The sequence below is a fragment of the Xiphophorus couchianus genome, chromosome 9 (genome assembly GCF_001444195.1).
Source record: "Xiphophorus couchianus chromosome 9, X_couchianus-1.0, whole genome shotgun sequence".
NCBI classification, from domain to species: Eukaryota; Metazoa; Chordata; class Actinopteri; order Cyprinodontiformes; family Poeciliidae; genus Xiphophorus; species Xiphophorus couchianus.
Genome location: NC_040236.1, coordinates 26,928,975 through 26,944,738, shown reverse-complemented (window position 1 = coordinate 26,944,738; position 15,764 = coordinate 26,928,975). Strand labels below are relative to the sequence as shown.

The 15,764-nt window shown below is 36.6% G+C and overlaps 1 protein-coding gene across 4 annotated transcripts; it reads left to right on the top strand.

Annotated features, from left to right (window-relative positions):
* Nucleotides 1-3,037: 3,037 nt before the first annotated feature.
* On the top strand, nucleotides 3,038-10,701 carry ifi44g (interferon induced protein 44g). Of its 4 annotated transcripts, none has more exons than XM_028027347.1 (8): nucleotides 3,038-3,179; nucleotides 5,476-5,639; nucleotides 6,149-6,200; nucleotides 6,281-6,479; nucleotides 7,621-7,773; nucleotides 7,912-8,083; nucleotides 8,787-8,887; nucleotides 9,893-10,701. In XM_028027347.1, the coding sequence occupies exons 1-8, from the start codon at nucleotides 3,151-3,153 to the stop codon at nucleotides 10,082-10,084; spliced, it is 1,062 nt and encodes a 353-aa protein (XP_027883148.1). In that variant the 5' UTR covers nucleotides 3,038-3,150; the 3' UTR covers nucleotides 10,085-10,701. The 4 variants fall into 4 exon arrangements, with proteins under 4 accessions (XP_027883148.1, XP_027883146.1, XP_027883145.1 ...); XM_028027345.1 differs by having other exon boundaries at nucleotides 6,140-6,200; nucleotides 7,627-7,773; XM_028027344.1 differs by having other exon boundaries at nucleotides 6,140-6,200.
* The last annotated feature ends 5,063 nt before the right edge of the window (nucleotides 10,702-15,764 follow it).

Here is a 15,764-nt window from a genome sequence, read left to right as displayed (position 1 = left end):
AAATCACCTTGTGATTCCCACCTTGTGGGATAACTGATAAATACTTAGATAATCAGATGAAAGAAGATCCACGTTTGTGGTTTTGCAGAGCCATAGCTTTAAAAAACCTGCAGAACTCCTGAAGTGAACTGCTTTGACGATTACAAGAAAGTGTCTGAGTCCAGTTCCTTGAAAGCAAAATTTAAAAAACAAACTGCCATCTTAAAATTGATGAAAACAAACTCATAAAATGGGATGGATAACTTTTTATCTGAGTTTTGTTGAAATTTATGCTTAATTTTTACCTATGAATCTACTTCTTTCTTTGATTCCTTGGTCGTATACATCTGTTGCTCCTCTGGCTGTGAAGTAAACAGCATTAGAAAAGCAGCGTCTGTTTGTGAGTTGTTATTCTGAGAGCCCTACCCATGGCTCCGACCTGTTCCATCCAGATCTCCGCAGCACTTTTATTTCCACCCTCGCTGCACTTCGGGTTACCGGGGCCGCTGGCAAGCTTTCAGTCAGACAGAGGGAGAACTTGAGTCAATGTGTGTCATCTAATGTGGCTGGTAGGGATGCAGTGTAGGGGTGAAGGTGTGTGGGGCGGGGGGGAGGTTCTGCTTTTAAAACAGACTGCTGTGTCACACGGCTGCATAGCAGGGATGACTCCTTGTTTAGACCTTCACCCTCCTCCGCCTCCCCCTCCTCTTCCTCTCTCTCCACATCAGAAACCTTAATGGTAAACATACTAGACTCTAAACTCAAAGCCACCTGAAGGATGAACATTACACGCATTTATAAATACCTGAATTCAATGTTCAGGTTGCAGCTCGATGAAATCATGGTCTTGTTATTGGCGCATTGGGGTGTTTGCGAAACAACCTCTTCCATCCACAGACAACAGGCTGCAGACGGTGCCTTCACATAATTGGCACTTGTACTAACTTAAAATGACACTGAGTCATGACCACAAGGATGAAGGCTGAATTTCAGTTTGAGGTGAGGGCCTTGAATGACAAAGCAGCTAAAAACTCAATGTTGATTTCTTTGAGGCTTCGGGAACAAAGATACAACCACTTTAGATTTGTATTTTACAAACAGGGTCTTGAAATACTTCTAAATGAAAGTTTGGGTTCTAGTTCATATCTGCTGACACAGCAAAAGCTCATCATGGCCTCAGTCTGGGGCAAACAAATCACAACAGCCAAGACTATAGAGATGACCCTGAAAAGGTTTTTCAGCCAATGGTACTTAGATTCAGTGTGGCTTGTTCCCAACCAGTCACCAGAGATGATAAAAAAAAAGATAGAGACGATCACAACATGTGGGTCTTCCAAGATTTTAAAGACGTTACCAGAGCAAATCTGTTAATAGCTGGAGCTGAATAACAACCAAGGAATAATCATCAAATTTTTAGCATAAATAGTTTTTCTCCCCAAATTGAATAAATAATCTTAAAGTAGAGCATCAACCTGCTGCTAATTTGTTTATTTATAACACAGAGTTTATGTGGAATATCTACAGTTAATTACAGCAGAGTACAAGTTTCATTTCATTTCATCGGCTGTTTTGGACGTTTATGTTTAATATATATTTTTAAACCATTAAAATTTGAATGCCTGAAAACAATGTGAAAATCCAGCCTGAATGTTTGCAACCTGAACTATTTTGGAAACAAATAAGATTTGTGTAACTTTTTTCTTGCTTGTTTGTCTGTATTTTAAACTTACGTCTTCTGGGTAGAAGCCTTCATTAAAACTCTTTTATCAAAGCATTTGGAAAATATTTCTGTGCAATACTCCAGCAAGAATACTGTATGTGAAACTCCCCCATAAAAACTTAACACCACAAATAAAACATGTCCTGTTTGAAACTGAGGACTAATTTTATGAATCAGACCGAGCTTATAGGCGACATCAGTGAAGTTTCAGGACAAACACACACACTCACACACACAGTGAAAGTTTCTTTTCCAAGAACTACCAGTCAGCACCAATATTACCAGATGGATATTCAGTACAGAATATCCTGAGGTTATTAAGAGCTGTTGATTGATGAAGGTCAGAGTGCAGCAGGGCGGACTGTAATGGAAGAAAGTTTCTCTTATTTGGTAGCAGGACCGTCCAGAAAAGAGTAAAAAAAAAAGCACAAGTACGGCCTCAAGTTGACCCCTGCTGTTAATCAGCAGGTAAAGATTGCTAGCTTCAAATTTGAGCCTGGAGCGCCCCCTAGCGGAAAGGAGTGATTAAAGCATTCAAAGTTGTTTGCTTACTAAGTTTATAATTTGTAATGTGTTACTAAATTTTCACTAAGACTTGAGCATATTATTTTTGGTTTTCATGCAAAGAATACAAATGAAAGCGGAAGACAATGACAAATGTAAAAAATAAAATAAAATAAAAAACCAAGTTGTCTACTTTAATTTCTTCTGACAACAATATTAGATCCGGGAAACTATTGACAAACTGGGATGAACGCAGCCTGCTCATCAAGTTTGTTGCCATATTAAGCATAAGGTGTGTAATAGGTTAATTCTCCTACCTCCTTGCCAGCGAGGTCGTATTAATTTCCCTGGTGAAGAGATGATATTTTTCTCCCAAAAGAAACCATCTTCTCTTTGGTTCCTAAAGCATAAGAGAAAGAGCTTAATTAAAAATCAAAAATAAGCTGCACATAAGCGGCAGAAGGAGAAAAACCACGTGACAGCAACCGTAGGATCTAATTAAATTAAAAGTAATATAAAAATAATCGCCTGTTTTTGCCCTTCAGAGTTGTGCGCATGCGAGAAACTTCCGGATGTAAACAAAAACATGCATCAACATTCAACTTCCGTCTGACTGGAGAGGCCAGTAGTGGAACGATTTTATGCAAACTAATGCCGAATTAAAAGAATTGCACAAAAATGTCCGAATTTGCACAGAATCATAAACATAGAATCTCAAATAACTTATTTGGGCAATTTAAATAAAAAAACTTTGATTTGGGGATGAGTTTCACTTTAAGAACTACCGTCTGAGTAAATGGATCGCTTGTTCCACCTCTCTGCTGTGTGGGTTTATGAAATTCTCAGTTTCACTTTCTTTTCGTGGTAAAACGTCGCTGTGGAGAAATTAAAGTTTCGTCTGTCCACGCATCTGCTGCGCTCTGTCACGTCTACTCGCAGAGGTCACTATGGAGAAAAAAAGCGAAGACAAACCCAGGTATCCAGAGTTTCTGTTGCAAGAAGCAAATTAATAATTTGATTTACTTGCTTTAAAATTTCTGCAGGACGCTTCTGCACTTTTGATCTTGGCTTGATCGGTTTCTGTAAAAGCTGGGTGTGGAAATGACCACAGAAAAGATCCTTATAAACGATCTAAAATACGTTCAAAAAGTTAATTTATTTTCGTGATTCGATTAAAAAAGTGAAACTGAGATGTGTTCACTTATGAACTTACAGAAACTTATAACAAAAACTGCAGTTTCTCAAACTATACAATGTAAAACCATTAGTCTTAATTAAGACATGTTATGTTGTAATTAACATAAACAGTCTTGGGAAGACTTCTGGCTTGACAGTTCCTCTTTAGCAGCAGCAGTTTGAGTCGCTGTTGCTAAAGAAGCTGGTTGTTCACAGAGTTCTGTGTCCATTAATGGAAAATTGAGAGGAAGGAAACATTGGAGTTTTGAGTTTTCATAAGCAACAAAGTCTATTTTAAGTGATGCATTTTAAGAACAACACTCTTTTTAATGAATAGAAAGTAAGTTTAAATTGTGTTAAAGTGATCATAACTGATTATAGTTTATTTAAATGTATGTATGTGCCAGCAGATATAAGCTCTACCAATCAAAATTTTATGCACTTTTGTTCACATTAAAGTATCGGGTCTCAAACTCCAGTCCTCGAGGGCCGCAGACCTACAGTTTTTAGATGTGCCACAGGTACAAAACACTGGAATGAAATGGCTTAATTACCTCCTCCTTGTGTAGATCAGTTCTCCAAGCCTTAATGACCTAATTATTCTGTTCAGGTGTGGTGCAGCAGAGACACATCTAAAAGTTGCAGGACTTCAGCTCTCGAGGACTGGAGTTTGAGACGCCTGAATATTGTAGCAATAGTTAACCTAAACAGAAGCAAATATGTAGCTAGCAGGAAGTCCTTAAACATAAAGAATAAAAAAACTTTGGTGGGAAGAAAAACCAGCAGGATGAGGAGACAACAAAGATGCCCTGAAAGGAAAAACCTGAGAATAAACACAGCGAGAGTAAATTAGCAATGTGACACAGCTGTGTTCATTAGGTAAAAGGAAAAGCTTTCATAAACAAACCAGATATCAGAGACAAGAACATATCAAATAAGGAGCTACAAAATACAAACCCATGGACAGCAGAAAAAGGTAGAATAAATTACAACAAAGCAAATTAGCTTATTTCCTGAAGCATTTTAATATATTTTTGATCAAATCAAATTAGCAACATCCTATTACTTTTTACTTCCCACACTCTAAATGTGACTGGGCTAAGTTAATATTTACAAAATAAATACTAGGAGCTTATTCATAAAAAGTGACTGTGTGTAGTTTGGTATGTAATGTTATAAAATTATAATTTATCAATTGAATTTTATTTTATGTATAAATGTACAGCCTAATGCTTTTATCAGCTTAAATATATTTTATCAGTAAGGTAAACAATTTTGAATAATAAAATGTTACTGTATGATGGCGCCTTGATTTTACACTTCTGCCCCAGGAATTGTCCCACACAGACCTAATTAAATCCATTGTTTTTCCTTAAAGTTAAATTCCTTCAACAGTCATTCAATTATATCAACTGTCACTTTGTTGCATAATTTATTTATAATCAATCAAATCAATTCTATTTTACTTGTATAGTACATTTCAGCAACAAGGCATTTCAAAGTGCTTTACATTATACAAAATATAAAGCAGACAATTGTCACACTTTTCTAAATTCACATGGATACAAATTTCTGCATGGTTACAGGTTTTTCCAATAGGTACAAGATGACCAAAATTACAAAAATGTAGAATAATAAAGGTGTCAATGCACAGCCTAAAACTTTTTTTACTAGCTAGGAAAAGCTAGTTATTTTCCATGTTGTTTTCTTGTCTCTCTCAGTTTATAAAATATAAAAAATGTTGAGTTCAGAGTACTTACTTCTGCTCTGAAGTTTGACATGTATTTTGTTAATCCTAGTAGGTCGGCAACATTGTGAGCCCAGTTCTATTCAGTAGCTTAATGTTTTGCTTCAATAAACCGCAGCCACGTCTTTATGGCAGCTCCTTTTTAAATACCTTTGCAAATCATCGTACTTCCAATTCATACTTCATATTCCTACCTACTTAAAGGAGGGGGAATGGCATTTGTTCTCAAAAACACTGTTTTTGACAAAAGTTTGGGTTGAACTACTCAAGAAGTCTAGATTTTAGAAAAGGAAGAAATTCGTTGTTTTGTTTTTCAGTGCATAGTCTGACACATGTTTTCTTTTATTAGTGTGGGTTTCTCGTTCGGACGTCCAATCAGCTCCTCCTTTGTACCTCTAAGCAATCCTTCGCCTCCTGCTCTTACTTTGACCTCATCCAGCTTCACTATTTCCAGTCAGACACAAAATGACAGCACAAAAGAGAAAAAGAGGGAAAAACCTGTAGGAATCCCAGGTAAGCTACTAGCGGGCATATTAATTTCTTTAAAAATAATCTTGAACACTAAATTTACACATTTATGTTAAAATCAGTCACTGCTTTACTTTCTTGGGTTTTTATGTACAGTAAACACAACTCATACAAACCAAATATATGTGCTTTGGAAATAAACCCAAGTTATTTGCTAAAGCTTTTGAATAAATGTGCAGTTTTTGGTTTTTAAGTTTCTTTGATTTAAAAATCCACCCTGTATTTTTCAAAGTTTGAGAAAACAGTAAAGATAATTAAAAAAAACATGATATTTAGCCCGTCTCAAGTTTGACAAAGCTAAAATAACACCTAAAATAAATTAAAGTACATTAAAGAAGCATTGTCATATCTTGACATGGTAATTTGTTTACACACTAACTTTTGCAGCTTTTGAAATATAAGAGGTTTTCCTACGTTTACTTTTATGTATTTTTTCAGGGCAGCTATCATTGAACTGGTAGTTAATAATCTTTTAATTAATTAAGTTTTTACAGGATTTCAGTCAAAGCTGGAATCTCAGTGGAGAGATGTTCAGTGGACCGAAGAGTGAGTACATTTAGCCTCCATCTTCCAGCAGATGAATGTTGTTTCAATCTTCTTCTGATCGTTTAATCTTTAAATTAAAGGCAAAAGAAAAGCCTGATGAAGGCTGTTAGCTCCTACAGACCCAGCTGTAAGGATGTGTCTCAGGCCCGGGTTCTCCTCCTCGGACCGGTTCGTTCTGGAAAGTCCAGTTTCATCAGTTCAGTCCAGTCTGTGTTTAATGGGAGAGTGACGAACCGTGCCATGGTGGGCTCCTCCTTCAACACCAGCTTCACTAAAAAGGTAACGGTTGACCTGCAGCGAACACATCCTCATGCCTGATGGACCGTTTGTTAATGTTGGTTGATGCTCACAGTCCTGATAAAATAGAAAATTAATCTTTTTAAAAAATTTAAACCATGGATCTTTTTGTCTACTTTAGTCGTGCTGTACTTTGTGTTGCTCCATGACACGTTACACCTCCAAATTCAAAGTTTCTGCCTTAATTAGTCTCTTCCACCTCTCCAGTGTTTTGGTTCATTGTACAAGTGACACATTCATGTTGAAAATGTTTTTTTAAAGGGGAGTTATTCTGGTAAATTAACATTTTGCTCATTTTTGTACTTCCATTTGGGTCTCAACTGTTTCTAAAAGCAACCCAAGCTCTTTGAAAAAAAACATACAGCTGCTTTTTGGGAATAAGTTGATATTTTCTTGGTGTCTGGAAAACTAGCCGGTTCAAAAACCTGAATGTAACATCACAAATCAGCAGGCACTGCCCCGTTACCTAGCAACCCAAGCAAAGCCCAACCCGTCACCACCAACCCAAGCAGAGCTTCAGGACGTTTGTTCAGCTGGTTTTACCGCTGTATGGGCTGCACAATGGCTGCTGGAAAAGACGAGTGTTTTTGTTGTCAACTTACCATCCAAAAACCACCTGCTGCATTCTTGTTGGCTGTGCAGGAGGCTCCACTTCTGCTTTTCAAAGATGTACAGTTGTATAATTACATATTGGGTTGCAGCCATTTCAACATTGAGTTGGGGGGGCGTGGCCAGCATCAGCTTATTTGGATTTAAAGTGACAGGAGGAGCTGTAAGAGCTCATTCTGAAAGAGCTCAAAATAGACAGAACTAAAATTTCAGTATCCAAGACTGGTTTTGTGGAAAAAAAAAAAATGTGATGAACATGTACCGCATTGCTATCTTAATGTGTTCAAGGAAGAATAATGCGGTTACTTTAAACAAAGCAACCAGTTTTCTTTCTCTAGCCCACCACGCCCTGCTGTTCAACACTCCACTCTGCAGACTGAAGGCCTTTATTTCTCACTACTTTTAATAAACAGTAGAAATTCAGATTTATTTTTTTTAAATTTGTCCCTCCTCTCTCTTGTTGACAAGTTTTGCTCATTAGCTTTACATAATTAACTTTGACCCATTTTGTCAGCTACAGTCCTTCAACATCCGTGGTCAGAAAGGGGAGGACAACACTGGGCTGGTGCTGTGTGACATCATGGGCCTTGGCGACGGAGAGACGACCGGGTTGACTCTACACGACATCCTGTCCGTGATTAAAGGCCAGGTTCCTGAAGGGCACAAGGTAGCAGGATTATATCTGATTATTTTAAATCTTCTGAACGCATATTCCTCACAGTCATGGGGGAAACTCACTCTTTGTACATTCTTGCCATCACAGTTTAATGTTTGTAGCCTGATCTTTGAAATCGCCTGTCCTCAGTTCAGTCCGGATCAACCAGTTGGCACAGAAACGGCGGGGTACGTGAAGACGCCCAGCCTCAGGGACAGAATACACTGCGTGGCCTTCGTGGTGGACGCCTCGAAAATCTCATCCTACCACAAAGGCTTCGGCTCCACCTTCAAACAGCTGCGAGAGTTCATCAGCGAGCTAGGTGAGCAAACGCAGACAGACACACGGAGGCATAAATTATGTAAATTAATCACTGTTTTGCATGTAGCTTTAACAGGTAAATGCTTTCTAGGTCTCATTTTCTGCAAGTTGAATCAAGGTACAATAAATATACTTAATAGAAAGTTATAAAGTATTTCTAATCAAAGTGGTGGAGTCTAAGACTAAGAATATAATCATTATTAACAGATCTTTAGGACATTTTATGCATTTTGGCTGTGTTGAAGGAATACAACTCAAATTAGATGTTTTTCCCCATCTCAGTTCTTAAAATAATCCTAAACTAACTCACACAGACTAGCTTTGTTCACTTATCTTAACACAAACTTATACATTAATTTCTGTTGAACATTTGGGGTTTTCTTTGTCCACCAGATGGCACTACTACAAAATGTCATAATTACATTTTCTGCAGAGGTTCCTCCCTACAGAAGTGGGTTTTTTTCTACAATAATGAAAATGATGTGGATTATGGCTATTTATTTTGGGAAATAGTGTAGCAGTGTAAATATACTGATCTTTAAAGGCAGTTTTAAAAGATTTAAGGATGTCCTGTCCTTTTGACCATTATAATGCGGAAAAAGACGATTGCATAATTTTATCAGTTCACAAGCATTTTTTCCCCCCAAAGTTAGGATTTTAAATTACCTTAAGGGTTATTGAATTATTTTTTTTGTTTGTTTTAGGGGTTCACCAGGTGGCTCTGCTGACCCACGTTGACCAAATTTGTCCAGAAACGGCCAAAGATGTGAGCAATGTTTACAAGAGCCTGAGCGTTCGAGAGACGGTGGGTGGAAATGCGTAATCTAAAGTCAGGTTTCATACTTTCTCTTAACTCATTGGTCCAAATGAGGCCCACATTTTTGGATATTTATAAATATACTGCTCAAAAAAATAAAGGGAACATTTAAGTGTTAAACACCTGTTTAAGTGTTCCCTTTATTTTTTTGAGCAGTGTATAAACAATAGGGCTGGACAAGAATCCATAGCAACATATATCATGATAAATTTGGATCAATATGATTAATCAATACTTTCATTGAACTCCGATCCAGAACTGCACAGCATTCTGGGAGAGTTGGACAAAAGTAGTAAAGATTAGCCGCACAAACTGTAAAGGCCAGCTAAGCAAGATGGATTACTGGCATCAACTAACTCTCACTCTTTGGTTACCTAGCAACAACTTGTTGAGTAACGTGGTTACCTAGCAACAAGCTGTTGAGCAACAGCAGTTTAGGGTTTTGCCACTGTGCCTCATAAATGCTTAAAAATAAATAATGGCTTAGAGTTAAAACTGTGAATAAAACAGAAAAGGTTGCACTGCCAGATTTTTATTGCTTAGTAAGACTTTTTATTATTTCAGATATTTGAAACAGAACTCTAATTGATAATTATCTATCGTCTGATGTGAAATGCTTATATTGAGATTTTTTTCAACTATATAGTCCAGCCTCAATAAACAATATTAAAATATTGCAAAGTTATAGTAAATTTCTTTGGAGTTATTGGCTAGATTATGTATTAAACTTAGAATGCATCAATTCATGCCTGCTGATGTACAGGACTACCTATTAATGTATCGCAGTTTGCATTAGTAAAATTATTTTTTTGTTCGAAGTTAGGGCACCAAGAGTGGCTCCAACACAGGGACTAACATTTTTCTATTTTATTTACTTTTTTATCCAATAAATAACAAAATTTGTTATTTATTGGATTATTTAAAAGTTTAATTTCAGACAACTTTTGTGTTTGCTTTAGTCTGGACTGAAATGTGCGAGTTGTGTGTTTGCAGATGAACAAAGCCGGAGCTCTTCTGGGCATGTCCACCTCCTACATCGTTCCAGTGAAGAACTACGCGTCAGAACTGGACCTGGATGTGAACACCGACGTCCTTCTGCTCAGCGCCGTGGATCACATCCTGCAGTACGTCGACATGTTTTTTCAGGACTACGCTCCTCGGCACACGGGGTCAAAGATGGTCTGATGCTTGAGTTCTTAAAACATTATGTTTTCATTTAAATGTTTTTCATGTTTTTGAAAACTAATTGTAAAAAAAGTTGACTTGTAATAGTAATTTGCTGTTTTTAAGTCAAGCGCTTTTCCTCGCTAAATCAAGCACAATAATTGTCACTAGTTCTATTGACCAGACTGACTAACTTACCAGCAGGTAAAACAGTTTTGATTAAAAAAAAAAAGAAAAAAAAACAGCTACCAGAAAACTTACTGTTTAGCAATAACTTGAACAGATTTCTATTTTGGTATCAGAAAGTTTCAACCTGGACAACAGTTCAGTAAATGTACTATGCCATTTCAGTTTGTGTGAATTGTTACAATAAGTCTGGATTTGGTAGGATAAAAGCAAATCTGATACGAGGACTTAAGGGGAATAAACTCTGTAGGAATAAACTTTCAAGCAAGTTATCTTTTTTTTCCCCAAACTTTAACAGCTAACTGAGCGGACTAATTGTTTTGTGTTGTCAAACAACTTTTAAAATTGCACAACTGTTTGAATAATTTTGTGAATGATGATGTGTGGCATATGCCAAAACCAGTTGTGGTCTGAATTTCAGCTTTAATAAAGAGTACTGATTTCAATTTCAATGACTTTGCTCCTATGTTCAATTTTTTTTCTTCCTGAAATGCTTTAGGTGAATAAATTCATCTTGGGGCGAATTAATGCTGTTACAGCATAATTAATCACACTCTGTGATTTTATTCAATCCACGGGGAAATATATTTATCTTTTGGAGTTTCTCACAGAGCAGATCAGGCTGGATTGTGTTCAATGCACTGGAGAAATCCCATCCTCTCCTCAGAAACATGCAGCCAGAATTTATGCCTCAGCTCCAGTAATTAATGTACTGTTGCCCCCAAACCTGATCATTTAAGATCTATTGACTTATATTTGCATAAATTAATCAAAAATAAAGAAAAACATTTCAGAAAGCTTCATGGCACATTTTAATGAGAAATTTATGAATAAACATATCTTTAAAATATGGATCAAAAGACAGAATCTATGGAAAGTGAAGAGTTTTAAATGGACACATTTAAATAATTATTTCATAAGCTATTGTCATTTTGCACTCTTCCCTCTCCTTAAAAGGCAGGACATTTGGAGTAGCAGATTAGAATTAAGTTTTGAAAATTTGCATTTTTCTAAGAACAATCCAGTATACTCCTAATATAGATTTAGGCATAAAACACAAAAAATATATAAAAACTAATAGGAATTTTTTTCCACTGTTTCTCTAAATTATTCTAAAACTGTATTAGATAATGTACATTTTTGAAACTTCAAAATATTTTCTCCAGTCCTACATTATAAAACAAATATAAAATGTTATTGTTTCTCTAAGTTACTATAAAACTATATTAGGGATAGACCACGGATAAAATATATAGTGCAGTTAACATGAGTTTCATTAAAGGTTCAGATTTTTAAATTGTATTTTTTTTTTCTTTTTGCAATTGGGCTGGTTTTACGGGTTTTACTTTGAGTTTGGACTGAAAGCTGTCAAATCTGGTAACTGCCGAACGGCGCCATGTTTTTTTTTTTAGCTCGTTATGAGCGTGAGGCGCATGCGCCATGCTGGATAGAAATATGACGCAGTTTCGACGTCAGCGTTTTAAAAGACCTAATTAGCGACAGGCCGCACGGAGACACAAAACCAGCGTTCTGATGTTCATCCACCTGGAACCGGGATTTAAAAATGGCCTTTTCCGATCTCCCAAGACGCCGATTCCGCGTGGACGCCCAGCCTGAAAGACTAAAAGCTTTTGCGGATTCACCTGAAATCGTCTCCGTGTTGATTGGACCTACTAGTCTGGCGCCTAAACACACCTGCTGAGAATCAGGTGGAGTGGGCTAGTAGGCCATGGGACCGCCATGTTTGAAATCGCTGCGTTTGTTACAAGGTGAGTTATATTGCAGAAACCTCTATTGAAGTTGTTTGTTTTGTCCCTGTTTAAAACCCTCTTATGGCCATAATTGTAACTGAGCCGCCTGGTATTTTTTATTTTTATTTTATGGCTGTAAAATTCTCAAACGTGCATTGAGAGTCTGTATTTCTGCTTTTTTTTTCCCATAACAACCTCAGCTTTCAGTATCTGATAGTTGTTTAACATTTTTATTAAAAGTTGTGAACAGTTTAAAGAGGAAAAAAATAAGAATTGAAATGTCCAGGTTTATTACTGAACAAGAACTTCAAGATAACCGGGGCAAGCAATTTCAACTTTTAACTATATTACATAAATTCAGAGAAAACTGAAACCTGGCATCCAATTTACAAGGTTTTATGCCTGTTTTTATTAAACTATTTCAGGCATTTTAATTCAGCAGTTCCTTTCTAGCTGGCATCAGTGTAAGTGTAAATCACTTTTTGCCAAAGTTGATTTTTTCTTAACTTTAAGTTTTGGTTTTCTAAATTAGGGGAACTAAACCTTTAGAGAATCCTAAAGACCTTTATCGGAAATAAAGGCCCCTCTTAAAGGAGTAAGAGGCAGAGCTACCACAAAGCTGATTAGTTGGATTCTGCGAAGACGTTTGCAGTCTAAAGAGGATATCCCACCCAATTCAAAAAGAATGGGCCTACGTAGTTCCAGAACGCAATCTCCTCCTCAGGGTGAAATGTTTGACTATTTGATAATGAAATATTGAAAAGAGAAAAAAAAAGGAGTGTGCTTGGTGTGAATGAATGTGGAATGACTTTAAATGGTGGAATTTTTCCCTGCAAAGCGAATTAGAAGCAGAGGAGAAACGAATAAAGAATAAAAATGCTGAATATAATTCTTTAATAAATTACAGGCCTTAATCTCTTTTAAAAAAATGGTTTGTGTGTATTTGAATAAACAAGATGATTTTATTTCTTAAAAGGATCAGTCAATCAATTTTATTTACAAGGGACCCTTTCAAGCAGCTCAAAGAGCTGTACAAACAATTTCCCTCAGGTTTCTCTGATGATCATGCAAAAGGTTAAAATAATATTCATAAATACATATGTATAGGAAAAAACAAGGCAAACTACAAAACAAGCCTAATCAATTTCTACTTGTTTCTTCTCTTTCCCTCTGTCTGAGCCTCGCTGCAGTGCATCTGACCTCAACTCCTCAAACCTGTCCTCCCATGGACCGGATGATGTCCCTCCTACAAAACCAGCTGATGAAAGTGACCGAGAGAATCCAGAGAATCAAGAAGATGAAGCAGACAAAGAAGACCTCTATCACCTCCAGGCACTGACGTGTCTGTTGATCCTAATTTTTCTTTTGACACCAGAGAACTGATGGAACATTAACATTCAGGGGACGACTGTCAGGTCTCCTGTTGGACATTTGGACTGAAACTGTGCGCAACTGAGCTTTAAAACCTCTGCTGTCCTGAATCAGCGTGGAGAAGGAAAAGATAAACAAGCTTCAGAGCTGTGGGAGAAAAAAAGACTCTGAACTGTTGATGCTTATGTCATCTGTGGACAACATGGACATTGACTGAGGGACGATCTGGACAACCCAAAGATCCAACACCAGAACCCAAAGATCCAACACCAGAACCCAAAGATCCAACACCAGAACCAGTTGGACTGACAGGAAACCGGAGGAGAGAGACGGGGGTGGATTTTGCTGCAGCGACGCCGGCAAGAGGCAAGAGGATGGGGAGAGGAAAGAAAAGAGACGTTCAAGATAAGTGCCACACACACACACAGCTATAACAAACACACACATACAGCCACTGCAACGAAGACTGCTTGCTATTAACCCTGTACACATTTAGAATTTTTTTAGCGAGAAAAGATTGACTTCAATAGAGTTTTGTGCTCCTGTTATCTCTACAGTTATTACAGTTTCCGTAGTAACTGAAAGTCCTGAACAGAAGAACCAATATTAAAGGTCCTTTAGGGGTCCATGAGCCATAGATTGAGAAACTGTGAAGGGAAACAGTAACAAAATTATGCCATTGAAATATAACAAATAAGATGTTGGAGAACACTTAAGTAAAATTTTGGTTCTGAAAGAAAAGTTAAAATAAATAAATAATTTAAAAAGCTGAACTGTTGCAGACAAAGACAGTAAATACAATGTTATCAATGAGAATCACAAAGTGGTCCTATATAAAATACCAGTGTCCCTTGACTCTAAACATTTTAAAGATTTTTTTTCTTCCCTTTTGAAAATCTATTGATAGGTATTTTCCTTTCGAACCTAAATAAAAGAAAGAACCACAGACAACGTATATGAATTTCATGTAGGGCTTTTGCAAAAGGAGAAGGCTCTATCGGACTTCTCCTCCGAGCAGTTCTACAGAGCGTTCTGATCTGCTCTCACAAAAACTCCTCTTTTTATTGTCAAAGAAGAACAGGCAAAGGGGGCAGTCAGGAAAAACAACAAAGGTCGTAAAGCTTCTAACCCAAACATCTAACAACCGAGTTCCAGATGTGATATCTGATCAAAGGTCTGAGCCCGGTTCAAATCTCGGTCAATACTGTCAAGAAAACAAAATACGACTGCTCACAAATAGTTACTAAATTAGGAGGTGTTCTTTAAAAGGATTTAAGGTCTGAGAAACTTAGTGTTATCTATTTCTCGTAAAGTTGAACAGACAGTAGTGACCTCCATACACACGTAAGGAAGAGAACACTTTAAACAAAAAATCACAATGATCTATAGGCTGAATGTGAACTAAAGTAAGAATAAAATGATAATACCAAAAAAATCTCTAACATCTATGATGAGTTATATAAAATGAATTAGATTCTTTTTTAAATTAAGAATTACACATCCTTGCTACTGCAGTGTTTATAATATTTTGGTACAACATATAATCTTTGGTTGCATTTAAATTGAACAAAGGAATGTTCCTATAAAATGCAGCTGTGATAAATTTGAACATAGAGGTTAAAATACTTTTTGTTATCCTGGAACTACTAGGAATGAAAAAAATTTAAAAATTAAAATAATTAATGAAGCGCTTCAGCAGAAACTTGATCAATTGGTTGCTATGATCCTAAATTATATTGAGATCTCTTTTGTATGTGTACACATAGTTTAAAACTTTAAACAGGATCTTGTATATTCGAGTTGAATTCAAACATTAAAATATGTTGTTAAAAAAAACAATTTGAGGAAATTTTGAAGCTTCAGTAAATTTGATAATTGCAATTAGAAAATATACAACATGAGAACTGACTGTTAAAGTTTGATTGATGGACTTTTGACTGACTCCAAATTCTGATAGCAATGTTTGTTTGTGTGTTTCAATGTTGGAGTGAATGTTTGTTTGTATGTTTGTGTTTGATAAATGTTGTTTGCTAGACTATAAATTATAAAAGGTTTTGTATACCCTGATCTTCACTAACTGAAATCTTCTGACTGAACCAATCTTGATGCACTTTATTAATGGCTCTGCATCATGTGACCATGCTATTGATCTAACCTTGTTTGCTTTTTGCGTAAATCACCTATCTTTGGCTCTATGTTCAAACATTTTCCTGCTAAAACGTCTGCACTAGTAGCACTAACTGCAGCATGTAAACTAGTTGCTTGTGTGCTAATATTCTTACTGATTCCAAGATTCTTATTATGCTGTCTTATTACTAACACCTGTCCACTATGCTTTGTCGAGCCTCACAGACAGTGAAAACCTTCCTGCCAAAGTGCTGCTGCAGCCATCA

Bases quoted from the DNA above. Each gene is read 5' to 3' on its own strand.
- ifi44g (XM_028027344.1), top strand. From the start codon at position 3,151: ATGGAGAAAAAAAGCGAAGACAAACCCAG. The intron at 6,201-6,280 runs GTGAGTACATTT...TTTAAATTAAAG, and splicing joins GATGTTCAGTGGACCGAAGA to GCAAAAGAAAAGCCTGATGA. The intron at 7,774-7,911 runs GTAGCAGGATTA...GCCTGTCCTCAG, and splicing joins AGGTTCCTGAAGGGCACAAG to TTCAGTCCGGATCAACCAGT.